The sequence below is a fragment of the Clinocottus analis genome, unplaced genomic scaffold (assembly GCF_023055335.1).
Source record: "Clinocottus analis isolate CAN_PGR_092001 unplaced genomic scaffold, fCliAna1.0.p SCAF_21, whole genome shotgun sequence".
NCBI lineage: Eukaryota > Metazoa > Chordata > Actinopteri > Perciformes > Cottidae > Clinocottus > Clinocottus analis.
Window position 1 is genome coordinate 8,422,357 of NW_027175943.1, and position 21,380 is coordinate 8,443,736.

General features: G+C 42.4%; 1 protein-coding gene across 10 annotated transcripts in view; it reads right to left on the reverse strand.

The window, feature by feature from the left end:
• The window catches only part of ppargc1a (peroxisome proliferator-activated receptor gamma, coactivator 1 alpha), a 240,644-nt gene extending 225,015 nt beyond the window's left edge, over window positions 1-15,629 (reverse strand). For all 10 annotated transcript variants that reach the window (XM_068587840.1, XM_068587833.1, XM_068587841.1 and 7 more), the window contains exon 1: window positions 15,312-15,629. In XM_068587840.1, coding sequence (XP_068443941.1) covers window positions 15,312-15,392 — 81 coding nt within the window. In that variant the 5' untranslated portion in view covers window positions 15,393-15,629. The remainder of the gene's footprint in view (window positions 1-15,311) is intronic.
• Between the last annotated feature and the right edge of the window lie 5,751 nt (window positions 15,630-21,380).

The following is a 21,380-nucleotide window of genomic DNA, read 5'->3' on the forward strand; positions in this document are numbered from 1 at the left end:
GTCTTAGACAATCAATAGCAACACAATGCCTCGCTTGGCAAACGCACAGGTGAGCAGAATGTCAAATAAGCAGCAAAAGAACGAAATGAACAAAGACCAACTTTCAAAAGGAGCCAGAAGTAACGGCGCACGCTGTGATGTCAAGTGCTTCAGACGGGAATCACTAAAAGCTCTTCTGAGCGGAGCAGTTGTACATCACACTTTAGCCAGGTCTACAGTCTTGAAACGGGTATAGGCTGGAATTACACCTCTGCTCACAATTGTCTGGGTGGGGCTTTTTTTATTCTCTTTTTTTTTTTTATCAAAATCTGTTTCTCATTTCCGACTAGGGGGATGGAGCAGGGAGCTGAAGTCTCAGTACAGCTCGGTCTAAAATCGTTCATTTGTTCCTTGGGAACTCCCCAGGCCCTAAACAGAGTTTAGACTAGTTGGTACAAAAGACTACAGCATTCTAGTACAGGGGTGTCAAACATACAGCCCACGGGCCGAATCCGGCCCGCCAGGGGTTCCAGTCCGGCCCGCCACAGTGTTCAATCCCAAAAAAAAAAAGTTTTTTTTTTTTTTTTTTAAAAGAACAAACTTAGCAGAGCTGGGATTTAAACCTCTGCTCCTCTGTTTATAAGGCGGACATTCAAACCATTGAGCCACAGTCACAAATAATGTAAGCACTGATATTATTGTGTTAGATGTTGTTAAACATGGATCACGTCATAAAAAGTGGCGTCACAAACGTGTCACAAAGCGAGGGAATCTGCAGGAGGGCCCAGGCAGATAAACAGAGGGCTGATGTCTGAATGTTTGGTCTTTATGTTTCTAGGTAATTGTCAAAAGACCTTAAAATAGAGTTTATCATCTAAAAACCTTCACCAATGATTAAAACATAGAGAAACATTGTCGTTAATTATGCGTTATGCTGTGATTTTTCTGGTCTGGCCCACTTAAGATCAAAATGGGCAGCATGTGGACCCTTCACTAAAATGAGATTGACACCCCTGTTCTAGTAATCACTATAGGAACAATTTAAGGTCCTTAAGTACATAGGGGCAACCTTGGTCCAGGGCTCAAGATAGAATACCATGTTGACTTATATTTCACTTCTTGCTATGTTGCATCCGAAAGGGTCTTTATGAAAGAAGCCATTGTTAATAATATTGGATCCGTCCCTCGAGGTTTCTTATCACAAACAAAATGTGCAGCAAAGCCGATGTTGTACCATTTGTCAAAATAAACCTCATTTTGAAATTAACTGTATTTTCAGACTACTTTTTGTCACAAATTCAGCCATTCTTTATAAAGGATGTGATATGTGCCTTCTGTTAGCTGTCAAAGACTTACTGTTGGCAAAATGTTTTCATGTCCTAAATGAATGAATCAGTGCACTGCAACGGCTCAAAACATGTACCATTTTGTAAGGAAAACGGTTTCAATAGTTAAAGAACTGTGGCCTTTGAGCAATGCTCTTATATAAAGCTTGTGACAAACAGCACTGACGCACGCTTCATTAGATAATCTTTGACTCAATTTGTTTCTATATTTATGTTGCTAGTCATTTCAGTCAGCAGAATGGAAGGGAAATGTTCCTTTGAATTTAATTTTCACAGCAGAAAAATGAGGGGATGCTAATCTAAAATCTTAAGCATGATATTAAAAGCAATGCAAAGACATTTACTCAGCATAGTAATTCATCATATGCCATTAATGTTGGACATTTTTTTATTTCCGTATTAATGTGATCACTGCACCCAAGCAAGTGACTCACAGCAGTTGATCGTAAGTGTTTGTATACAAATTGAATTGTGTGTGTGTGTGTGTGTGTGTGTGTGTGTGTGTGTGTGTGTGTGTGTGTGTGTGTGTGTGTGTGTGTGTGTGTGTGTGTGTGTGTATAAGGATAGGAGTGTGGGGGGTGCATCATTATGAATTCTGAAAAGATGAGAACGATTTCCGGCATCAATTATTCAAGTGTACAGCCTGCTTCTGTAATCGCTCTCCTATTGTCCGCTAAACGTCCCAAATCACCACAGAGTCGACGTGGAAGGAGACCGAGTGCTTGCTCAGCAGGAAACTATGGGATGGGGTTTCCTTCAGCACCTTTTTTTAGTTATGATTTACATTATATTGATCATGTGATACAAATCAAACTAAGGTTATACTTTGAACATATTGACTATTAATTAATTCACAGGTTAAGTGCTGCTTACATACCTGCTCTCCTTTAAACATGTCCAAGAGTCTAAAGCCATGCAAGTGGCTGCAGCTACAATTACAATATCAATATGCTGATGTTCAGCATGTATAATGTTTACCATGTTCACCATCTCCGCTAACGAACACAAAACAGAGTACGGATGAGGATATTGGGAATGTAATTCATTTTGCAGAATTTAATCATTAACCTTGTGCAACATATTGACCCGATGATCGAGGAAGATGAAAAGTCGCATGATCATGAAAGCTGTTATGCCATATTTTCATGTGGACGCAAGCTGTGGACAAATTGAGTGACCATGAGTGATGTCCATGGAGCCATAATGCTATCCTCGTAAAAAAAAAAGATGAAAAATTATGAACAAATTTTACAAATTCATACCAATTTCACAAAATGATGAACGCAAAGAGCAAATAGAACCACTGATCTCCTACATCAAAGGCTGAGTGTGTGCATTATTGACTTTCGGGTGTGAATGTCCATGTTGGTTGTAAATTTATAAACTTTTGTTCTGGAAACATAATCCATGAAGGACAGAGTAAAACAATGATAACGCCTGAAACAATTGGTATATGGACTCGACTACATCAATCCTCAGTTGTTTCATTTAATCACATCAAATCAATCACTGCTGCAATCACTTTTATCTAGTTTTTGTTTGTCACCCACTTTGTTTTGCAGTTGGATTTTGGCCATCAATAGTCAACAGTCTTATCATTTATTGTCTTTACAGCAAACATAGAGGTTGATGTTCTTTTCAGTGGGGTTTTACTCTTGTCTGGGAGCTGGACGGCTCCTGGTTAAGGAATCAATTTGACTGGACAGCCTTACAAATTGCATAAAGAGACAAAGTTGTCCTTGGAGTGCGCCACAATTGATTGATGGCTCAACACACTTGCACCGTAAATCCTCCCGACAGAACGGAGACAAATCAGTCGCTTCTGCTCCCCACCCTCCTGTGCCATTTACCTACCTTCCCTATCTTGCCTTACTCGCGCACAAAATGCCATACGATTCAAATTTCTTCCAACCTTTATGTTTTGCCAGAAATTGCGTGAAAGTGCATCGACAACACACAAATATGCTCCCCAGACACTTTATATGTAAATTTGCAGTGAGAACTGAATGACAGTTTATTTTGTGATGCGGGTACAGAATTAAGAAAGCCATCCTGAGAAGACTAGATGACGTTCAATCCAACAATGTTTTTAGTTTTTTTAATTTAATCAGCTCTGTCGCCATCCTGCACGTATCATCATGTTCTTGTGATGTGAAAAACAAGGCATCAGCAAGCGCACAGTTTAAAGCCCAAAGTTAACAGCACTTGGAAGATAAAACAACTTCTCTCAGGGTTGTGCTGTGCTAGGGATATGGCAGTCTTCCCTTGGGAGGCCACACCAATGTTTGTTTCTGGAGAAAAAGACTGCAGGCCTCTTTTTAAAGAACCCCCACTAATCAGAAGTGATCCGTTCACATGTGCTATCCATTTTCCCTTGGGAAAGACTGGAGAAAAAAAAGAAAAGTTATTTCTAAGAGAACACTCTTAGAAATAAACATTCAGAGAGGGAAAAGGGGTTGAAACGAACTAATACGAAGACTAACCACCACATACTGTACAATAAATTAATTTGTGCATGCATGTACAGAAGTGCACAAAGAATACCTCAGACATGCCTGAGCAGAATTTGCTCCAAATGGAATGTGAAAAATGGCCTTAACAAGAAATTTAACTGCAAAATAATCTAGCAGGGCTACTCAAGAAAAAAAGGATTCAACAGTTTCAATGCACACAAGAGGGCAGAGTGGGCAAACACTCTCCCTGCCTAATGAACACATTGCAGCAATGATACTATAGCGCCTGGGGTTTTTGTGAGCAAGTGGGTGGGTAAGTATTATAATATTTTTCGATTAGAGTATGTTCATGATGGTGCATAGGTGCAAATAGGTAGAACACAAAACAGGCTATCTGTTGGGCATTCAATTGAATACTACCGTTACCTCTTCCAATTTTACTAGAGATTCTAAACTAATCTAAACTAGACACTCAATGGGGGAATATTAGATTCCCCTTTTGTATGCATGTTCGTGTCCTCCCGATTTTCATACCGTAACAGATAGGTATAAATTATTAAGCAGCCTGTTGCCCTAAATAGCCGGAGAGCAAAAGGGAAGAAGGGAGGACAGAGGAAAATTAGCAGCAATCAGCCCCGCTTGTAGCATCTTAAAGTACCACAACATTGTCATAATAAGATCCTCTCTCAAGGAATCACCAGGAATTTCTTATACTATGACAAAAGCCTACATTCTCCCTCCCTTTCTAATAATTAAAATACAGCCTCTGCCCTGCTTAAATGAAGATGCAGTATGCACTATATTTTTTGCCACTTTAATGAGAGTGATAAATGCTATGCTAGCTTTGCCTATTTATGAATTTTATGGCAGACATTTTGGCATAAAGGGTACAAATCAGATGAATGACAGACGAAGGACAGCTGCGGCATCGTCCCTCCATTAAACGCTGCAAATGGCCAACTGTGGCCCGGGCAGTTAATTAGCCAGAGAGAGCCTAATCAGAGTTTTGGAGCTGTGGTCCTCCCCAGGTAGCACACTAATAGGAGAAGCTTGTGGAGACACAGATGGAGGGTAGAAGCAGGGTAACTATTGGCTTTGGCCCTCAAAAAAAAAGAAAAAAAAAAGGCATCAGTATCCCACAATAACCTGCTTCGACCTGTGTGTAAAAAATAATTAGCTGATAATTGCATTTCATTACTAATAAAATATTTGCAAGGTAAATCTTTTAAAATGTATTTACATAGTGCATTGTTTTCATCCATGTATGCCAGTTAATTTTGTGAAACAGGAAGCAGGAATGTTGTCTAAATCTTTTTGGCTGGACCCACATATTTGACTATTCAAAGACACGTTAGCTCGGTATTGTCTTTTCAATTTTAGGAATCAAATTGCTTTACTTTTTTTTCAACTTTTTGGGGGGGGGTGGAGGGGGATTAAAAACATCACCAAAATATTATGGTCCAAGGAAAACACAACAAACTGACAGACCAATCAAGCAGAAAAGCCACGGAAACAGATTTACGGTCGCAGAAATCCAGTCATTCCTCAGTCCGTGAAGCTTACTACTAAATAACTGTGACTTAATCATCGTCACTGCAGCGAGCAGGTTTTGGTTGCTTGTAACTTTGGGCGCGATAGCGGCGCGACACCCTCTGGCTGATATTTGGCTAAGTCCTTCCGAAATCATGTCATGGAGACGAGCCAAGTCAGAGCCTTGGCCCCTGTTGCTCATGTCTGAGCGTTCTCCGATGCAACCTCTGGGGGACTTGGGCCAAAAGGACTGAGTGGAAGCCTCTGGAGGCTGCATTACACACTGGCTTGCAACTGGGCACTGCCGGAGAGACAGTGCATAATTGGCGGCGTCATGAGCCTCGCAACGTCACCGTCTCGGGGGACGGACCAAGCAATCGTGACTTTGATACATGTCTACACTCACATACACAGAGGGATGTGGCTCTGGTCCCAGCAGCCCAACCAGTGACCGGACGAGCACTGAGAGTGAGCTGCAAACATGGTCATAATCCCCAAAAATGGTTTGGAATCTGCAGCGTAAGACACTGCTGTGTGATCGAGAGATGGAAAGTATGAGGGAAACCAAATCACTGGCGTCCATCCTCAGCACAGAGTGAAGCAGTTGCATCTTAAAGTCCACAGAAGCGAGCGTGTGTCCTCGGTCCGTACGGGACAACAGTTGAGGAGCTCGCGCTGAGGCAAAACATTCAGAGATAAGACACACAAATGCCTTTAGCACCCTGAAGTTAACCTGAAAAGCTGCCCGTGTACATATAAAAACAAGTCCCCCAAAATAAAATCCAGCCAGCTCCCGTTGGGTTATCTCCTAAACAATCAGTCAGCTTGCACGTCCCATAGAGGAGAAATTGTTAGGAGGAAAAGACAAGGAGGAAGTGAGGAAAAGGCAAAAATAAATGAAAGTCAGGTTGTCCTGACTGATGATGTGACGCTGTAAACATGGAGGCTTTTTTCTAACAATTAAAGAGCAGGGGCTTATTGATTTCCAATGGTGCTCTCGAGTGACTTGCTGGCTGTCACAATGAAGCCTGGGGTAAGGTGACCATGTCTCTGCTCAACGTGATAAACCTTGCATGTCATCAGGTAGGGAGGACGCGGCGTCCCCCTTCCTCACCCCATCCCCTCTGCCTCACAGACTGCCGCTACAGCATTTATCACGGTGGGATGTGGAATTATGAGGCGCTGCATTTAGTAATGAAGTCACCAAGGAGTTGGTGAGCTCAGCCGGCACATACCAAAACTGGATTAAGTGAGTCAAAGTGCCCTAAGAGTCTTAGTACAAACATTTAAAAGTTCAGATGCTAAATACACGGCAATTCTACTTGTACAATATTCATTTTCTCCAGACGACACATTGGCCAGCAAGCCAATCATGCAACTCAATGCGCAGCTTTCCAGGCATCATGGGAAGCGGTGGCAACCTAGATGAGGGGCCAACTCCAGTTTTACTCGGCCGATAAACAACCATAAATCAGAAGACGAGCTGTCACTCGAGTAGATCCATCATGGTTCAACCTGCGGCGCCTTACACATGCACGCACGCACACACACAAAAGCTTGAACCAGGGTGAGGAAAATAGAGAAAAGGCCCATGCAGATTGATTGGCTCTTTTAAATGAGTGGCAGTGGGGTTATGTTGATCGATTCCATGGATAATTGACTGATTCTGGTGTTGTTAAAGTGGAGTAACGACTACATGTCAGCGATGTGATGTGACACAGCCCACGGGCATCTTAAGTTATAGACATGCCTGAGAAAGGATGATGATAACATGCAAATCAATTGTACTTAGTTGTTGCTCGCTCTACTGAGATCTTTGGACTGTGTTAAAAGGGGTTTTGCAGGCGAATTGTGGCAAGAAGTCAAAACAATTGACACTCAGAAGCCATGAAAAACATAAATTGCAGAAATCCACAAAATGAAGGCATCCTGTTTCCCCAGACTTATTTGCGCTGCATTTTGGTATTGAATCCTGGCTGAAATGATGCTGCATATAAATATCCCTTTTTATTGTCACTTGGAATAAAAGTTGATGGAATTCTTATGCTTTAGAATTCATCCAAATGGAGAGGCTTCTCATCTAATATTCCTTCACCTCCGCCGGCAAGTCGCCGAGTCTCAAGTCTAGACCAATCGATGAATTAACTCGTTACTCAGGCATTAAAGGAATAACCAAAGAGGAATCGTCGTCTAAATTTGGAAACCTTCCCGCTTTGTGACACAGCAATTCACAGAAGTCCAGAATTGTCGGTTGGCAGCAGGAAAATAACAGTTGAAAATGGAAAACTGCTAAGTGCAAATTCAAGAGTTTTCTAGAGATCTGTGACAAGATAAAAGACAGAAAAATCCAGTAAATGCCAAATCACTGCCGAGTGAAGGAGCCCTCCCCTATGGTAGGATTCAGCCAGACATATTATGCGAAGAGGTGGCCACAGAATGGAGGAAAGGACACTGATGCAGAGAATGCAAAGCGGCTTTTAATTATTCTTGGGAAAAGAGCACAAGCCCTTGGCTTGTTTACCACTTTACCGGAAACAACTTATGATTGCTTTGTAATTATCTCCTTGATAATGTAAAATTTACCCCCCACCTCCTTTCCGTCCACTCCTTTCCATAGAACACCACGCAGAAGTGATCAAGCATTTATCATTTAGCCCAAATGTTTTAACTTATATTTGGGGGAGGTGGAGGGAGGGCTAATAGATTATGGGTAATGAAGCAGCTCCAGCAGAAACACAAATAGGACTTGTTGTGAAAGACACGGGCGAAGGCAAGCCTGTGCTGTGATAATCAGTCTCTCTTTTGTCTCATGATAAGCTAAGAGCCCAACCTTCACCCAAAGAGCACATCATTTCCCCGATGTGAGACTTAATGAGACATTAGCCATACTAACAAATGGTGGACGAGAAAGCGAAAGTGACTTTCCAGGTAAAGGCCGTTTGCCTGACCATAATCAGTCCCCAAGTGCACCTAAAAGATGGAAACAACTCTGAGTCTCCGTCTCAACAGCTTGCTGTGGCTTTTATGACAGGCCTCTCAGGGCCAATCGTATGGCATGTAACATCTTAATATACCTCAAAGAGAACAGGTAATCAGCTTTTGTTGTCGGCTAGTTTGCTGCGATACAGACAATGCAGTTAGACCATTTCTGGCTTGTAATTTGGTTAACGTTCAACACAGAACTAGAACACAATTGCCTGTCAGCTCGGACATTTATGTGAGAGTTTACAGTTGACTGACTGTATTGAGGGTTATCTAATAAAGAAATAATTCAAACTAGTACTATGGGCTTCAAAAAGCAATACGGAGAACTGCTGTCATTTACCATGAAGTATGAAATGTGCAATGCATTTAAATCCTACTTCAGATCAAATCAATGTGCATCTGGCATTACTGAAACATTGACTCGTGCATCAAAGTACTTTTTCTTTTGTGCCGCACCGAGTGGTGCGGAGACATGGGACTAAAGACACAGTGGTGGATGGATAAAAAAAGGAAGTGACGAGCTGGTGTGTGAAAGGGGCCCTGTTCCCCCGCCGGGCCTCCCAGCTCAATTAGCTCAGCTCATCCCGGCTTTCTGCTGATGGGGAAAATCAGCTGTACCATACAGTCCAGGGAGTCTAGCCTGTTAGTGAGTGAATGAGTGAGTCAGTGTGCACATTATGCGTCTGTTCATGTCTCACATGCAGATTTTGCATTTGTGTATCCGAGTGTGTGTGCCTGTGTGTATGCGTGGGCTGTCTCATCTCTGCAAGACTGGAGCCCCACAGTGCTCTCTGTATCAAACACCTGAACCAATTAGGCTACACTCTGGAAAAAAAAAATCCCTAAAGCCACTTACAGTAATGTCGTAAATAGTCATGCAAAACCTCAAGTTATAAGAGAAGTTTGTCTGGATTCACTTATAAAGATAAAAAAAAAAAGATGAACTGGAGAGAGACCAAGACCAAAAAGTCTGAGTTATGGATTATGAAACTCCCGCCAGAGACTTTAAAGGTTATATTTCCAACACTTTTCTGCCAACAACTCGAGGCTAAGAAAGAAACTTCCTTATGTCTAAATGTTGAACTCAGTCAGCACTAACAACAGATTTTTTTTTAAACAAACAAAGATCAAAACTTTTTCTTTACTCCATTGGCAATTCAATGTATAGTCCTAGTCTAGTCCATACTGTGAAGGTACTGCATGGTGGTCTGCATGTGTGCATAGATCATTGAGATGGCCCCTGGATGTGCTTTCAGGATGTCCTGGAGAAGAGAAAAAAAGGCCAAAGTCTGAAGAAAGCAAGCCATTGCAATAAGACAGTCTTTGGAGATGTGATGCACATGCGTGTCTAAAGTCAGATGCTAAATGAGCACACAGTGTTGGAAAGAAAAGGCGTAACTGAAATTACTTGGCCAGCACAACTTAAGGCCAAAATCTATTTAATCATGAAATAAGGGCTGTTCTAAAAAAGGCAGTGTAATATTCCTGCATCAAAATACCCCTGCCTCACTTGACACGTGCCCCACAGTCACTTTATGACACACAATACATTCACCTGACAACACACACTCATCTCATCCACTGTAGTAACTCTTCCCAGAAATTAATACACCTCTCACACAACTCACCGCTCAGTCTTCCTTAAAAAAAAAATCTAACCAAGAATGCTGCAGTGCGCCAAGTAACTAGCTAAACAAACAAAGTAAATACACTGATAATGCCGATGATAACATCCAAGGCGAAATGAAAGGATGAAGGTCAGTAATTGAGAGAAGGTGGGAAGATAGAAGCATGGTGGGGTTTGTTTTTCTCCTGGCAGGGGTCCATCTGGGCACGTGCGGCAGGCTCCGGGGCGGTGTAGGAGCACGTCTGTGCAGAGGTTAAGAAAAGCAATTAATCCACAGCGGAGATAATCAAAGGAACCTCCCCCTCCAGACACCTTGGTGGGGGAGGAAGAGTGAGAGAGTAGAGAGAAAGGGGAGGCAGACAGAGAGAGAGAGAGAGATGGGAAAATACTTGTTTACAGGCACTGCTGGCGCGATCAAAAGCACAGGGGTTCAGCTCTGCCACCGGGGCCCCTCCGTTTCAGGTGGAATTGATAACACTTCAGATGTACAATTCAATGTTTGTGAGAGTACTTTTACCTCCCGGTGAGAAGGCAAGGATTTTTCACAGTCTAAGCTGCATTTCCTTTCATCTCAGATTTTGCAAGGTATCAACAGATTGTCAATGGTGAGGAAGACATTTCCACACACACAATCAAAGAATGTAGTCTGGAGTGCCTGCTACGACGTGGATTCACAGAGGACTGAAAACGCTACGATTGATCGGCCACTGATTGTTATCGGCTGACAATTTTTCGGAATATTTTGATCATGGTCTCTATAAAGGATGATCAGAAGAGAGGATCAGATGGCTCAAAACACAAAGAGCATTTCCATAATCGTTAAACTACAATGCTCTTTAGAATGGTTAAATAAATAATGCAACACGATGAAAAGAAGGCTTTCAAATGGACCCTGTGATCGGTACAAGCAGGTACTGCAGCCATCGGTGATCTGCCCCAAATAACAGACAGCTCAGTGCAAGAAGGGATTCAAACAACAATAATATCTCTGGAAACTGATATTGTGATTATCAATTTCTGTAAAACAATCACCTCAAAAAAAGGGACATACGACTGAAGATTAAGCTAATCCTTAAAAAAGCACCAACACTATATATGTTTTTATCTCTCTCTCTCTCTGTCCCCCTCTCGACTAATACGCAGTTTGTATTCGACCACGGTAGTTTAGTCAAAAAAGGTTGTCCTACTGAAAATCTTTAAAATGTGTCAGTTCCATTGGGAGTCAAAGCTTGTTGCTCCCTCTGGTGGTTCACATCTCCCTTTGAATAACGTGTTCTTTGAGAACATTTATGTTCATAGTGTGGTGAACAAAGCTTTCGTTTCTATCAGAGAGACCCTGCCCGTTGTGCTCCAAATGCATTTTAAAGTATTTCAAATGGCAGAATAGCTACAGCTATGAATAGCATCACACTTTCGGATACAGTATAAATAAGTAACAAGTGACATGTTGCCATTTCAATACATTCTCTTTTTTAAACATGGTCATCTGTATCAGTACCCATTCAAACCTTCAACCAATATCCAACACAATAACAAGCACCTAAATGTAGCGATATGATCAATTTAAAGTATATAACCATCTTGCAGCAAAAACTGGCAGACGGTTAGCAGGTCAGCGGTGAGTAAGTGGTGGCACTTTCACAAAGTCTTGATTAGATAATTACCCATCCATATCTTGGCAATATGTTGCAAGGGAACAACAAGCTTCTCATTAAACTGCTGACAGGCCCTGCTCCTGTGGGTTGCTATCAAAAGTAAGGTGTTCAGCAGGCACACACACTTGTTGATTAAAAAAATAAAAGATGTGCCAACATGGAAATTAGATATACTCCTTTGGGGGTACTTGTAAGAGGTGGGAGTAGTTGAAGGTGCAGAGCACATCATGGACTAAAAACATGATGAAAAGTAAGTGAGTTTCTGGAGGGGTAATAATAAGGCTTCTTTCAAGCTTTTTCCCTGTGTTGTCCAGTCAAATGCTAATTAGGAATGGCCAGTTCACCAATAGATTGCTTTCCTTATCACTACTACCACGTGTCCTGAAAACACACATGTGTCTCTGCTGATGCACTTGGGCTTACTCAACAAGCAGTGAAGCAATGTTCTCTCCATCAACATACATTGTATGGAATAGACGCAACCAATCAACTCTTCAAAAAACAGCCAAACGGTAGAATTACCACCTAGTGGTTGTAGCCTCTGCAAATCAGTCAAAATGCAGTTTGCATTCATAGGTCTGTCCAGAATATTATCACTTCATCAGTTCTATCCTATTAGATGTTTGAATCAAATTGTCACAATTACCATATTTAGTAAAAACATTGACCTTTGACCACCAAACCCTAACCTGTCCATCCTTGAGTCCAAGTGGATGTTTGTGACGGATGTAATGCCATTCTCTGCAGGCATTCCTGAGATAACGTGTTCACAAAAATGGGACGTATTTTTGGACGGACAACCTGTAAACATAATACCTAAACCACGACTGTGGCCGGAGTGGAACAACATGAAACAACATTATCAGACATTACTCAGCTCACACTCATTTGTGCAACTTAATCTTGACACCCCATAAACAGTAGCAGAATCCACCTTTCTGCTGAGTCTGATCTGAAAGACACAGAAGTCCCATGCTCCAAAAAGCTACCTTATTTAAATGTGTTATCCTTCTCTTGCGGTTGTGCGTGCCTCCACTAAATCCATTCCGGCTACTGACTCATTACACTGAAAAAGAAGTGACTCGCATGGATCAAATATTGTACACGAGAGCGCACACAAAAGGAGCTTTCATTTAACCAAGCCACTGAGTGAGTAGTAACGTAACTTGAGCCTTGCTGTGATGAAACATGCCAAAGGCAGAAGCAGACACATAAAAAAAATGCATTAGTCCTCACTGCTTCTGAGAGCACGCTGTGTTACCTGCAGCTTTTTGAAACGTCTTGAATGATAGGCTTCACCCTTTTGAGCTGGACTGCCAAGTGCTGGCACATTTTGTCGAGACAAACTGAATACATTACTTTTGAAGAGCAGGGATTGGAGCGTGGAATTTTAAAAAGACATGCACAAAATGTGTGATGAAACTTTCAGCACCATGGACAGCAGCCCCTGAGAAGCCTGGCGAGGGGGAGAGTGAGTGTGTGAGATGCAGAGAGTGGAAAAGAAAGAGATGGTGCAAAGTGAAACGCAATAGTTGTATTTGATAATTACCAAACACATCCTCTTTCCCACCCTGTGCATTTCAGCTACCCCATGTCTGCACTTTCAAAAGTGGCGGCGCTTACCCCAAAACACACACAAATACACTCCTGTGGCAAGACCCAGCTTTTCCACAGTTTTCCACATCTCTGTGTCTTTGGCTGAATAATGCAGGGCCTTTACCCAGAGCTCAAGCATGAGTGGATAATCTGGCCACAAGGACAGGCTGTGTCAACATTTCCCTTTACTTCCTTATTTATTTATTTACCCACCCGCCGTAGGACTTGGGGAGGGCAAGGGAGGATATGTGCATGGCTAACGACATGCTGGCCAAGCCAATGACCTGCTTTTTTAAATATATTTTTTACAGGGATGGATTATTAAGCAGAGTGCAGACTGTACCAAACTGTTTTTGGAGCGATTACACGCAAGCTTTCCAGGGAGACCAGATTTATTTATTCAATAATCAATATCAATTAATCATTTTGTCTGTGAAATGGTGGTAACACTACACTTTTATATGATTATCACAGTTTATTGAAAAAACTATATTTTTAAATGTATTTGTTTTGCAACACACTTTGGAATGACAAGGTGATTCATTGTTCACTAGAGTAATGACAGTAAAGTTAAATATTCACTTAAATTGATTAAATAAAGAGGCAGCGAACCCTCACATTCCAGCAGACGAACAAGCCAATCTCTCTTTGCTTGATGATTGACTTAAAAGAAGAATCTTTTCAAATGATTAGTGATTTATTCATACCTTCAAAAACCAATGCACTGACCATTTTTTTCAGCTATCCAGAAATGTAAAAATGGCTGTCACATTTAAAAATCATATTCAAGAGATGGACAGCGAAAATACATGCTCTCATTGTGGATTTAAGTGTCTTGATGCCCCCAAACTGATTTGACAAAAATCAACAGAAACTGCTGAGGAGTACTTGTTACCAGTTTAAAAAGCCATTCATAATGAGTTCTGATTGAGGTGGCTTTTGTTTTCTGTGCCTAAATAACTGTTACAATAAAACTCTTGGCACAGCCAATCACAAGCATACTCAGACTTCAAGAGCGTAATCCTCTTTATTTTGTGATTACTTGTATTCAAATGGTGGCCCACTAAACCACGGGAGATGTATTGTTTGAAAGTCTTCCTGCGCTGTATTGCAACCTGGATACTGATAACAGAAGAATGCATATCCTGGATATATATACTGAGCTCTCACGGTGGCATTCAAGTAAATTACCAGAAAAATCACTGTATAAACATGTTGGCATCAATCATTGAGCATAAATTGCTAAATAGCTGGGAGACTCTTTGCATTCAGAGAATGATTTTATTGGCATTCTTGTGGCAGATGACTTCAGCCTCTCACATTCCTCACACACAAATTAGAATGTGAGAATTAAGAGGGATTTCATACAGCATGATACGTGTATTTTAAGGCAGAACTGATTAAGCTGTAGAGAAGAGGGAGGAATTAGGTAATTATCTCCAAACAGACGCTCCTCCGCCGAGTGAGAAAACAGGCCCAACACCCCGGGATCAAAGTGCTCGGTCTGTTCTCCCCGACCAATCCAAAGGCGTCGTCACCTGACTCCAACACCAACCTGGCAACCCACGGGTGCCGGGACGCAGAGATACGGAGAGCACGCGCGTCTCGTGATCTCTGCACGCGCGAAAGGCATCACTCAAGTCAACACTGGAGATGACGCATATCAGTTACTTCAAAGGAATGCTAAGTTTGCGTTTAGCCCCCCTCCCCCCACACACACACTAATTTATTTATAGAATTCCTGGCATAAGATTTATTTTGTCTACTTGGTTAATTTATTATTGATTCCAAGGGCAGGATGTTTGAGCCCATCCAAAGAGCTGTGGAAGTTCGGCAAGGCAACATTTTCAGAGAAGTTGTTTCGGAGAGAATGTAATGGACTGCACGGACCTGGCAGTGATAATGAATGAAATGGGTAGACGGGGTATTCGGGACCCTCTCGCGGGGTCATTAATTAAGCAAGAATTAAGTTTGGTGAAGTTGCCACCTGCTCCCGCCTCGTGAGCGACTCGCTCGCGGTATCCTTTGCAACTTATGTGACTATTTTGTACCTTTTTTTCTTCGTTAAAAACAGTAGTATCGTTTTTATTTCAGCGTTACGTTGGGGAGAGAGGGAGAGAGAGAGAGAGTCGTGTCCTACCTGCTCGTAGCAATTCTCCCAGGTGAGGTTCAGCAGGCACGAGGAGAACAGCTCGTCTTCGGTCCGGGCATAACCGTCCATGATGTGTGACAGCCGTCTCGGTAGGAAGAGTCTGCGGAGTTCTTAGGTTGCAGACGACGACGAGGACCACGCTGTCTTCGCTTCGTCTTCCCTCGACGAGTGTCTCTTTGGCTGTGTGTGGGTGTGTGTGTGTCTCTCTCCCTCCCTCTCTCTCTCTCGCTCTCTGCCCGGCTTGCTTCTCCGTCCGGCGCCGCGGAAGCTGTCAAACGAGCAGCGGCGGTGTGCTGGCTGGCTGCTGCTTCCCCTGTCACGTGTGCGGCTTCTCCCAAAAAACCGAGTGGGATGCTTGGCGAGGGCACCGTTTCCCAAAGTGGGGCCCGCGGACCGCCTGTCAGGTGTCGGCTGCGGGTTCAAGAGTGTGCCCACAATGATGGAGGCTATTTTTCAGAGTAATATGTCACTTCACGGCTAAAGTAGTAACGCGGTTGTTATTACCTCTTGACGACGTGTGAAGTTTCCGGGAGCACAATGCACGAGCTTGCTTGAGTTAATTGCATTCACCTGGTGCTCCAGCTGCAATTAGCTCCAATGGCTGCAATTTTAAAGTCTAGACCTTGGTCGGTCTAAAAATCACTCTTTATTTCACTCACCCACTAATCCCTGCTACACTCAATAGTTTACAATTCAACATTGACATTTTGAACACTTTTTTTTTTCATCTGTAACCATTTTGCATGCTCACAGACACTGCTGTTGAACTTGAAAATTAGATTACAGTAATAACAATAAAAAGGCGCAGTAGCGCATTGTGGGATATCAAGTAACAAGTCTAGCAGATGCTACTTTTGTTCCATTGTTGGAACGTTCTAGAGCATAAGGGCTATGTGACTTGGTCACGCTCAAGTCATTCGTATCAGTCCTCAGCTTTTTTATTTGGGATGACTCCTGCCTGAGCCCCCCCCCCCAAAAAAAATAAAATAATAATAATAGAGTGCAGCGACAACAAAACTTTTAGCTTTACAAACAATGTAATTGTGTAGAAAGAATAAAACACCATGGTATACTGCATGACTTTACTGTGAAATGTTCTTAAGTGTATTTGAAAGTGAAAAAGGTAAGGCAACAACAATCTAATTGAAGTTTCACAACCATGTCCCACCCAGATTGGTGTAATATCAGAAGTGCTTGTCCACCGTGTTTGATTGGCATCTTCGTCGCTCTCCTGTTACAACTGTTGCACCTGTTGCTGTTGGGCAACACCTGTTATCACCTTGTAGTGTTATTACAGAGAGAGAAAGAGAGCAGTGACATGATGCAATTCCCACTCATCCTATAGCTTCAGTCATTAAGAACAACTGGAAACATCTGCATGAGGTCATTTAATCCAGACTAAATAATGGAAACAAAAACAATATAATAGGTTTTGGCCTATAATTTTTTTTAAAAACAGGTTCGCTAAAACTTCCTGTCGCTTCTTAAAACCCACTTTTACAGACATAGCCAGAGGCTCCAGTTATTCCCAACTTGGGTGCCAGTGAAATAGAGCAATACAAAGCACAGGAAGCAAATTAATTAATGACAGAAAAATGTTAGCGCAAAGGTCAGAAATACAATATCATTATAATCATTTTTGACATGCGAGTATACCGGCTGCATACATTTACCTCACAAGCCTATAAAACTCAAACTAAAGGTTTACTATCCACCAGTGTGAGTGCCCAACTGGGACTGGTTGTGCAGTTGCGCTATTTGTCCCTCACAGCGTTGCTTCCATGAGACCACGGCTTTCCAGCAGCTTCAAAAAACGAGCATGTCTGTTTTTATTGGTGCCGCGTAGCCGTAGAGGCAGATTTACATCTGAGCCGCCAGGCGACTGCACTAGTTGCGGAGATGGAAAAGCAGCAGTAGCTACTCTGGAGCCAAGACAGCCATTGCTGTGAAAGAGTGGATTCCACATTTAAGTCTGACCATCCAGAGGAAGACTTTCATTGGGTTGAAGAAACTTGTGGACTTCATTTGTAGTCATGGAAAGGTGCCATAGATGTGTGAAAAAAAACATTTATGTATTTCTTTGCAGCATTTCTACTTTGAGTTTGCATTTAAAAGGTTTTATCAGTCACATAGACATATGACGAACGGTGAGGCGTGAGTTTGAATCAATCCCATTATGATGACTTAAAATGAAAAGCCTGCCTGATTAAAATGTAATTATAGTTGCAAAGCTTTAGAGAAAAAAAAAACGAGCCGGAAAAGTACAGTATGTCAACCGTCAGAGCAATTGTTAAGCATTGCGGAAAACAGAAGAAAAAAGCAGCACAATATTTGCACTACAGAATTTGTTATCCACGTGCAGCCATGCTGAGCACAGAAAATCTTTCAGCTCCCTGCAAACTGAGGACGGCGGGCTGCTGGAAGAGCTCATTTGGAGAGCTGTCTTTTAGCACACTATTTATTGTGGCGTGAGACCCGTGCAGTTAGTCAGGCCTTTTTGTTCATCAGCCTTCTTTGCCGGCCTCCTTGTTTGATCAGACGTGTTTGCCACGCATGATCTGCACCCCCGTTTGAAGTGTGGTCAATTGGCACAGCGCGGTGCATTTTTTTCTGTTTTATTTAGAGAAAAATTGTCAAGAATTCACAGCAGTATAGTGAGCGTATAGAAAGACAGAATGACAGTGAATGTCCCCCACGCTGACCGACCGTGACACAGCCTACATATTCCATCTTCCTAATTCTCACGAGGCTTGTTAGCGGTGTCAATGCTGCAAATTGTGGAATAAAACACATTAAATTGCTCTCCCTTTGAGAAGCAATAAATAAAGGATTTTCCAAGGCTTTGAGCTTCCAGTTGAAGGTCTAAGTACAGTTTTTGATTGTTGTGTTGCATATTTTTTAATGAAAATGCTTTTTTTTTTGGTGGGAGATTGTGGTAAACCAACTCAGCGCTTTGAAAAAAAGAAAGCCCTGATCTGGAGGGGAAGAAAAAGAATGATGCACGCAAAATGAAGAGCGGTTTGTTCTTTAGTCTTATCCGTCACCATCGTCCATAATCTGTCCTGTGCTGTAGATTAATTTAAAGATTATGGAGTGCCATACATTTGCACAATGCAGGGAAGTGCCAAGGCACAAGAGGGTTCACAAATCGCATAGAGCTGGCTTCTTTCTGAATATATGGCACGGCTCAGCCTGTTCCTCTACTGGTGCATCTTCTGTGAGCGTTCCCCCGATCAGTTTCTTCTTCTGCCCAGTGACACATAAAAGCTTTTCACGGAATCAAATCAACAGCCTGAAATAATTCAGTGCGACAATGTAACAATTGTGTTGGTGTGATTTTATGTGCGGATATTTCTGTCGTTCACACGCGTCTCATGAAGGCTTCGGCCGGGAAAATTGGGTGAAAGTTCAGGACAGCCACCGATCCGGCCGCGTTGAGGGGGAAATAAATGAGGTCAAATCAAATGTTGTTTTCCCCTTTGCTGACAGGCAGTGGCTGCACATTCTGCACAGGTGCCTTCAGTAGTTGCGCGATTCATTTCAAACTGGCAGCCCATTTTAAACATGCAGTCTACATGCCACATCTCCCCTACATAACCAATTTATCAAGCCTAACCCGGCGGTACGTGCATATACTCCCATATCACAGAGAAGGCTGGAAAGCAACTGTCATAGATGGCATGATTGAATTGTTCCCTTGCACTGTCACCAGAGGGGCTATTACTTCAAATTAGCATACAAATTCAAACCAGGACAGATGGATTTGTCACATTCCAGTCGCCATCTTCCTGGAAGATTGGCTGTGCTTGTGCTGTGTGATGGAGATAAGACACCTGTCTCGGCTCCGATTGGTGGCTGCGTCGGTGGGTGAAAGGATCGGCGTGGGATGGGAGGAGGACTGGGCGGGGGCGATGGATTTCCTGAAACGCTGAGGTGTTCTGCAATAAACTTCCCTACCCACGGCCTCAAATGATGATGAGGCACCATACTGGACTCTGTGGGTGGCAGGAGATTGAGCTGTAGCGGGGCGGTGATTCACACTGTTTGGAAACTAGCTGAACAATACCTGTCTGGTATTTGTTTGTGTTTGCTACTTTTCTTGAGTTACTGTCAAAGAGACACATAAAAACGGCCTCTAACATCAGCCCAGGGTGCAAGGATGGGTGTGTTTGTGAACAGTTGCGCGAGGAAATGTACAGTACATTCCTGACCTCGAGCAAGATTTCAGCTTGAACGGCGAAACAAAACTCCAGATGTCATTCCAACTCTGAATTCAACTTTTAATAAGGTCTAAGGATTCCTGCGTCAGAGCGTACGACAGACTGTGTGATTAAGCACAAGATGTAGGGCTGCATGCATAAGTCGTGTGTCCTCGTATCAGACACTAACAAAATACGACTTGGGAGACATTATGACTTTCATTTGTAATCATGGCAGTGTGAATCAATGGGAAGTATTGAGCAAGAAAAACTGTTCTTACCTCAGGATCAATTCCATATAATTTCCACATCAGCTCAAACTAATGGGTTTTCTATTGGCTTCACTTTGGAGAGAGACTAATCTCTCCGGCACCATTTTGTGGTTCTGTGTACGTTCCCAAGCAAAAGGCCATCCACTTAAAAACTTGCCTCCCAATAGTCCAAAAAATATTAAAGCACACATGCTAATGTCCTGACTTAGCATATTACACAATCTGCGGGCTTCATTTAAAAACTCCCTTAGCAGGTCTAGTATCTCTGCCTGCCTACTTCCAGACACTACAGAGATTGTGTAAACTGCTGACGGGTTCATTTCTGCCTCTATCCTCCGGTCAGTGTTTTGTATATTCCCCGACAAATACAGAGGAAAGCAAGGGTACGCTATCATAAAGGCTACCTGAAGAGAAAAACAATCTGGATTTAGAACGCAAGATCGCTATGAAAACCAAATGGGGACTTTGATTGACACGTATCATTGCATAAAGCGTCACGCAAACTTAGTTAATTAAAGAATAACTGCATTTTTTTGGGCTTACAATTCCTCCACACAAAAAAAGTGTCCAACTGACGGCACATCACTGAAACAATAAGTCGTTTAATCAATCAGATAATGCATTGACTCCAAACTATTTGGATCATTTGAATCCCCTTTCAAGCATGACATGCCAAACATCTGCCAGATGCAGCTCATCATAAGTTTGCAGGGAGTTTTCTTATCGCACGTAGTAAACTGAATACCTTTGGGTTTTGGACTGCTGATTGTAAATTGGAAGAATATCTCTATCAAAATTGATGCAGCAGAACCAGATGTATTGCGTTTACAATTCCCTGCATTCTCCTTTGTCAAAAGCTGCAGAATGCCCACAATGCAACACAAGCAGCAGCAGTTAGGTTGGATGTTTGGGTGCATAATGCTCATGGTGGCTAATGTAGCTTGAGTCACTCGCCTCAGGCAGAGATCAGGAAAAGGTTACTGAGGGATGTTCAGCTCATTTTTGTCTAACTCCACACCACCACACTTTTTAAATATATTTGTGTTCTTGGATGTCTTCAACGCCAACTGATGCCAACTCCTTTCACTCTCCTGAGGCAGTAAATCAGACTTCTGGCAGCTCTGGTTCAACCAAAGGATCTGTACTAGTTGTTCTTAGACTTTACGATGTAAAATTGATGGCAAAAACAATTGGCACATCAAGAAATCGTAAAAAAAATAATCGTTAATTGCAGCTTTAGTAACAAGTCTAGAAAATCTATTTAAAATGTACTTCTTTAAAAGCTGAAGGACCTTTGAAGTGAAACAGGTTAAAAAGAGAACGGTCCAAAAAACAATGATACAGAGGCCACACCTTGATCCTCGCCGCTTCAGAAAACGCCCACATTCTTTTAAACGCCCCAGCATCAATTTGTTGTGCAAGATTTCTGTAGAGATATTAAACCACGTCTCCAAGGACGAGCCAAAAAGCCCGGGCGATGTCACAAGCTATTATCTCAGACTTGACAAGCTCGTCCAGAGCCACAGAAACGCGCCGCACACAAGACATGGAGCACCGCTGCCGACCGGAACGAGCAACTAACGGTG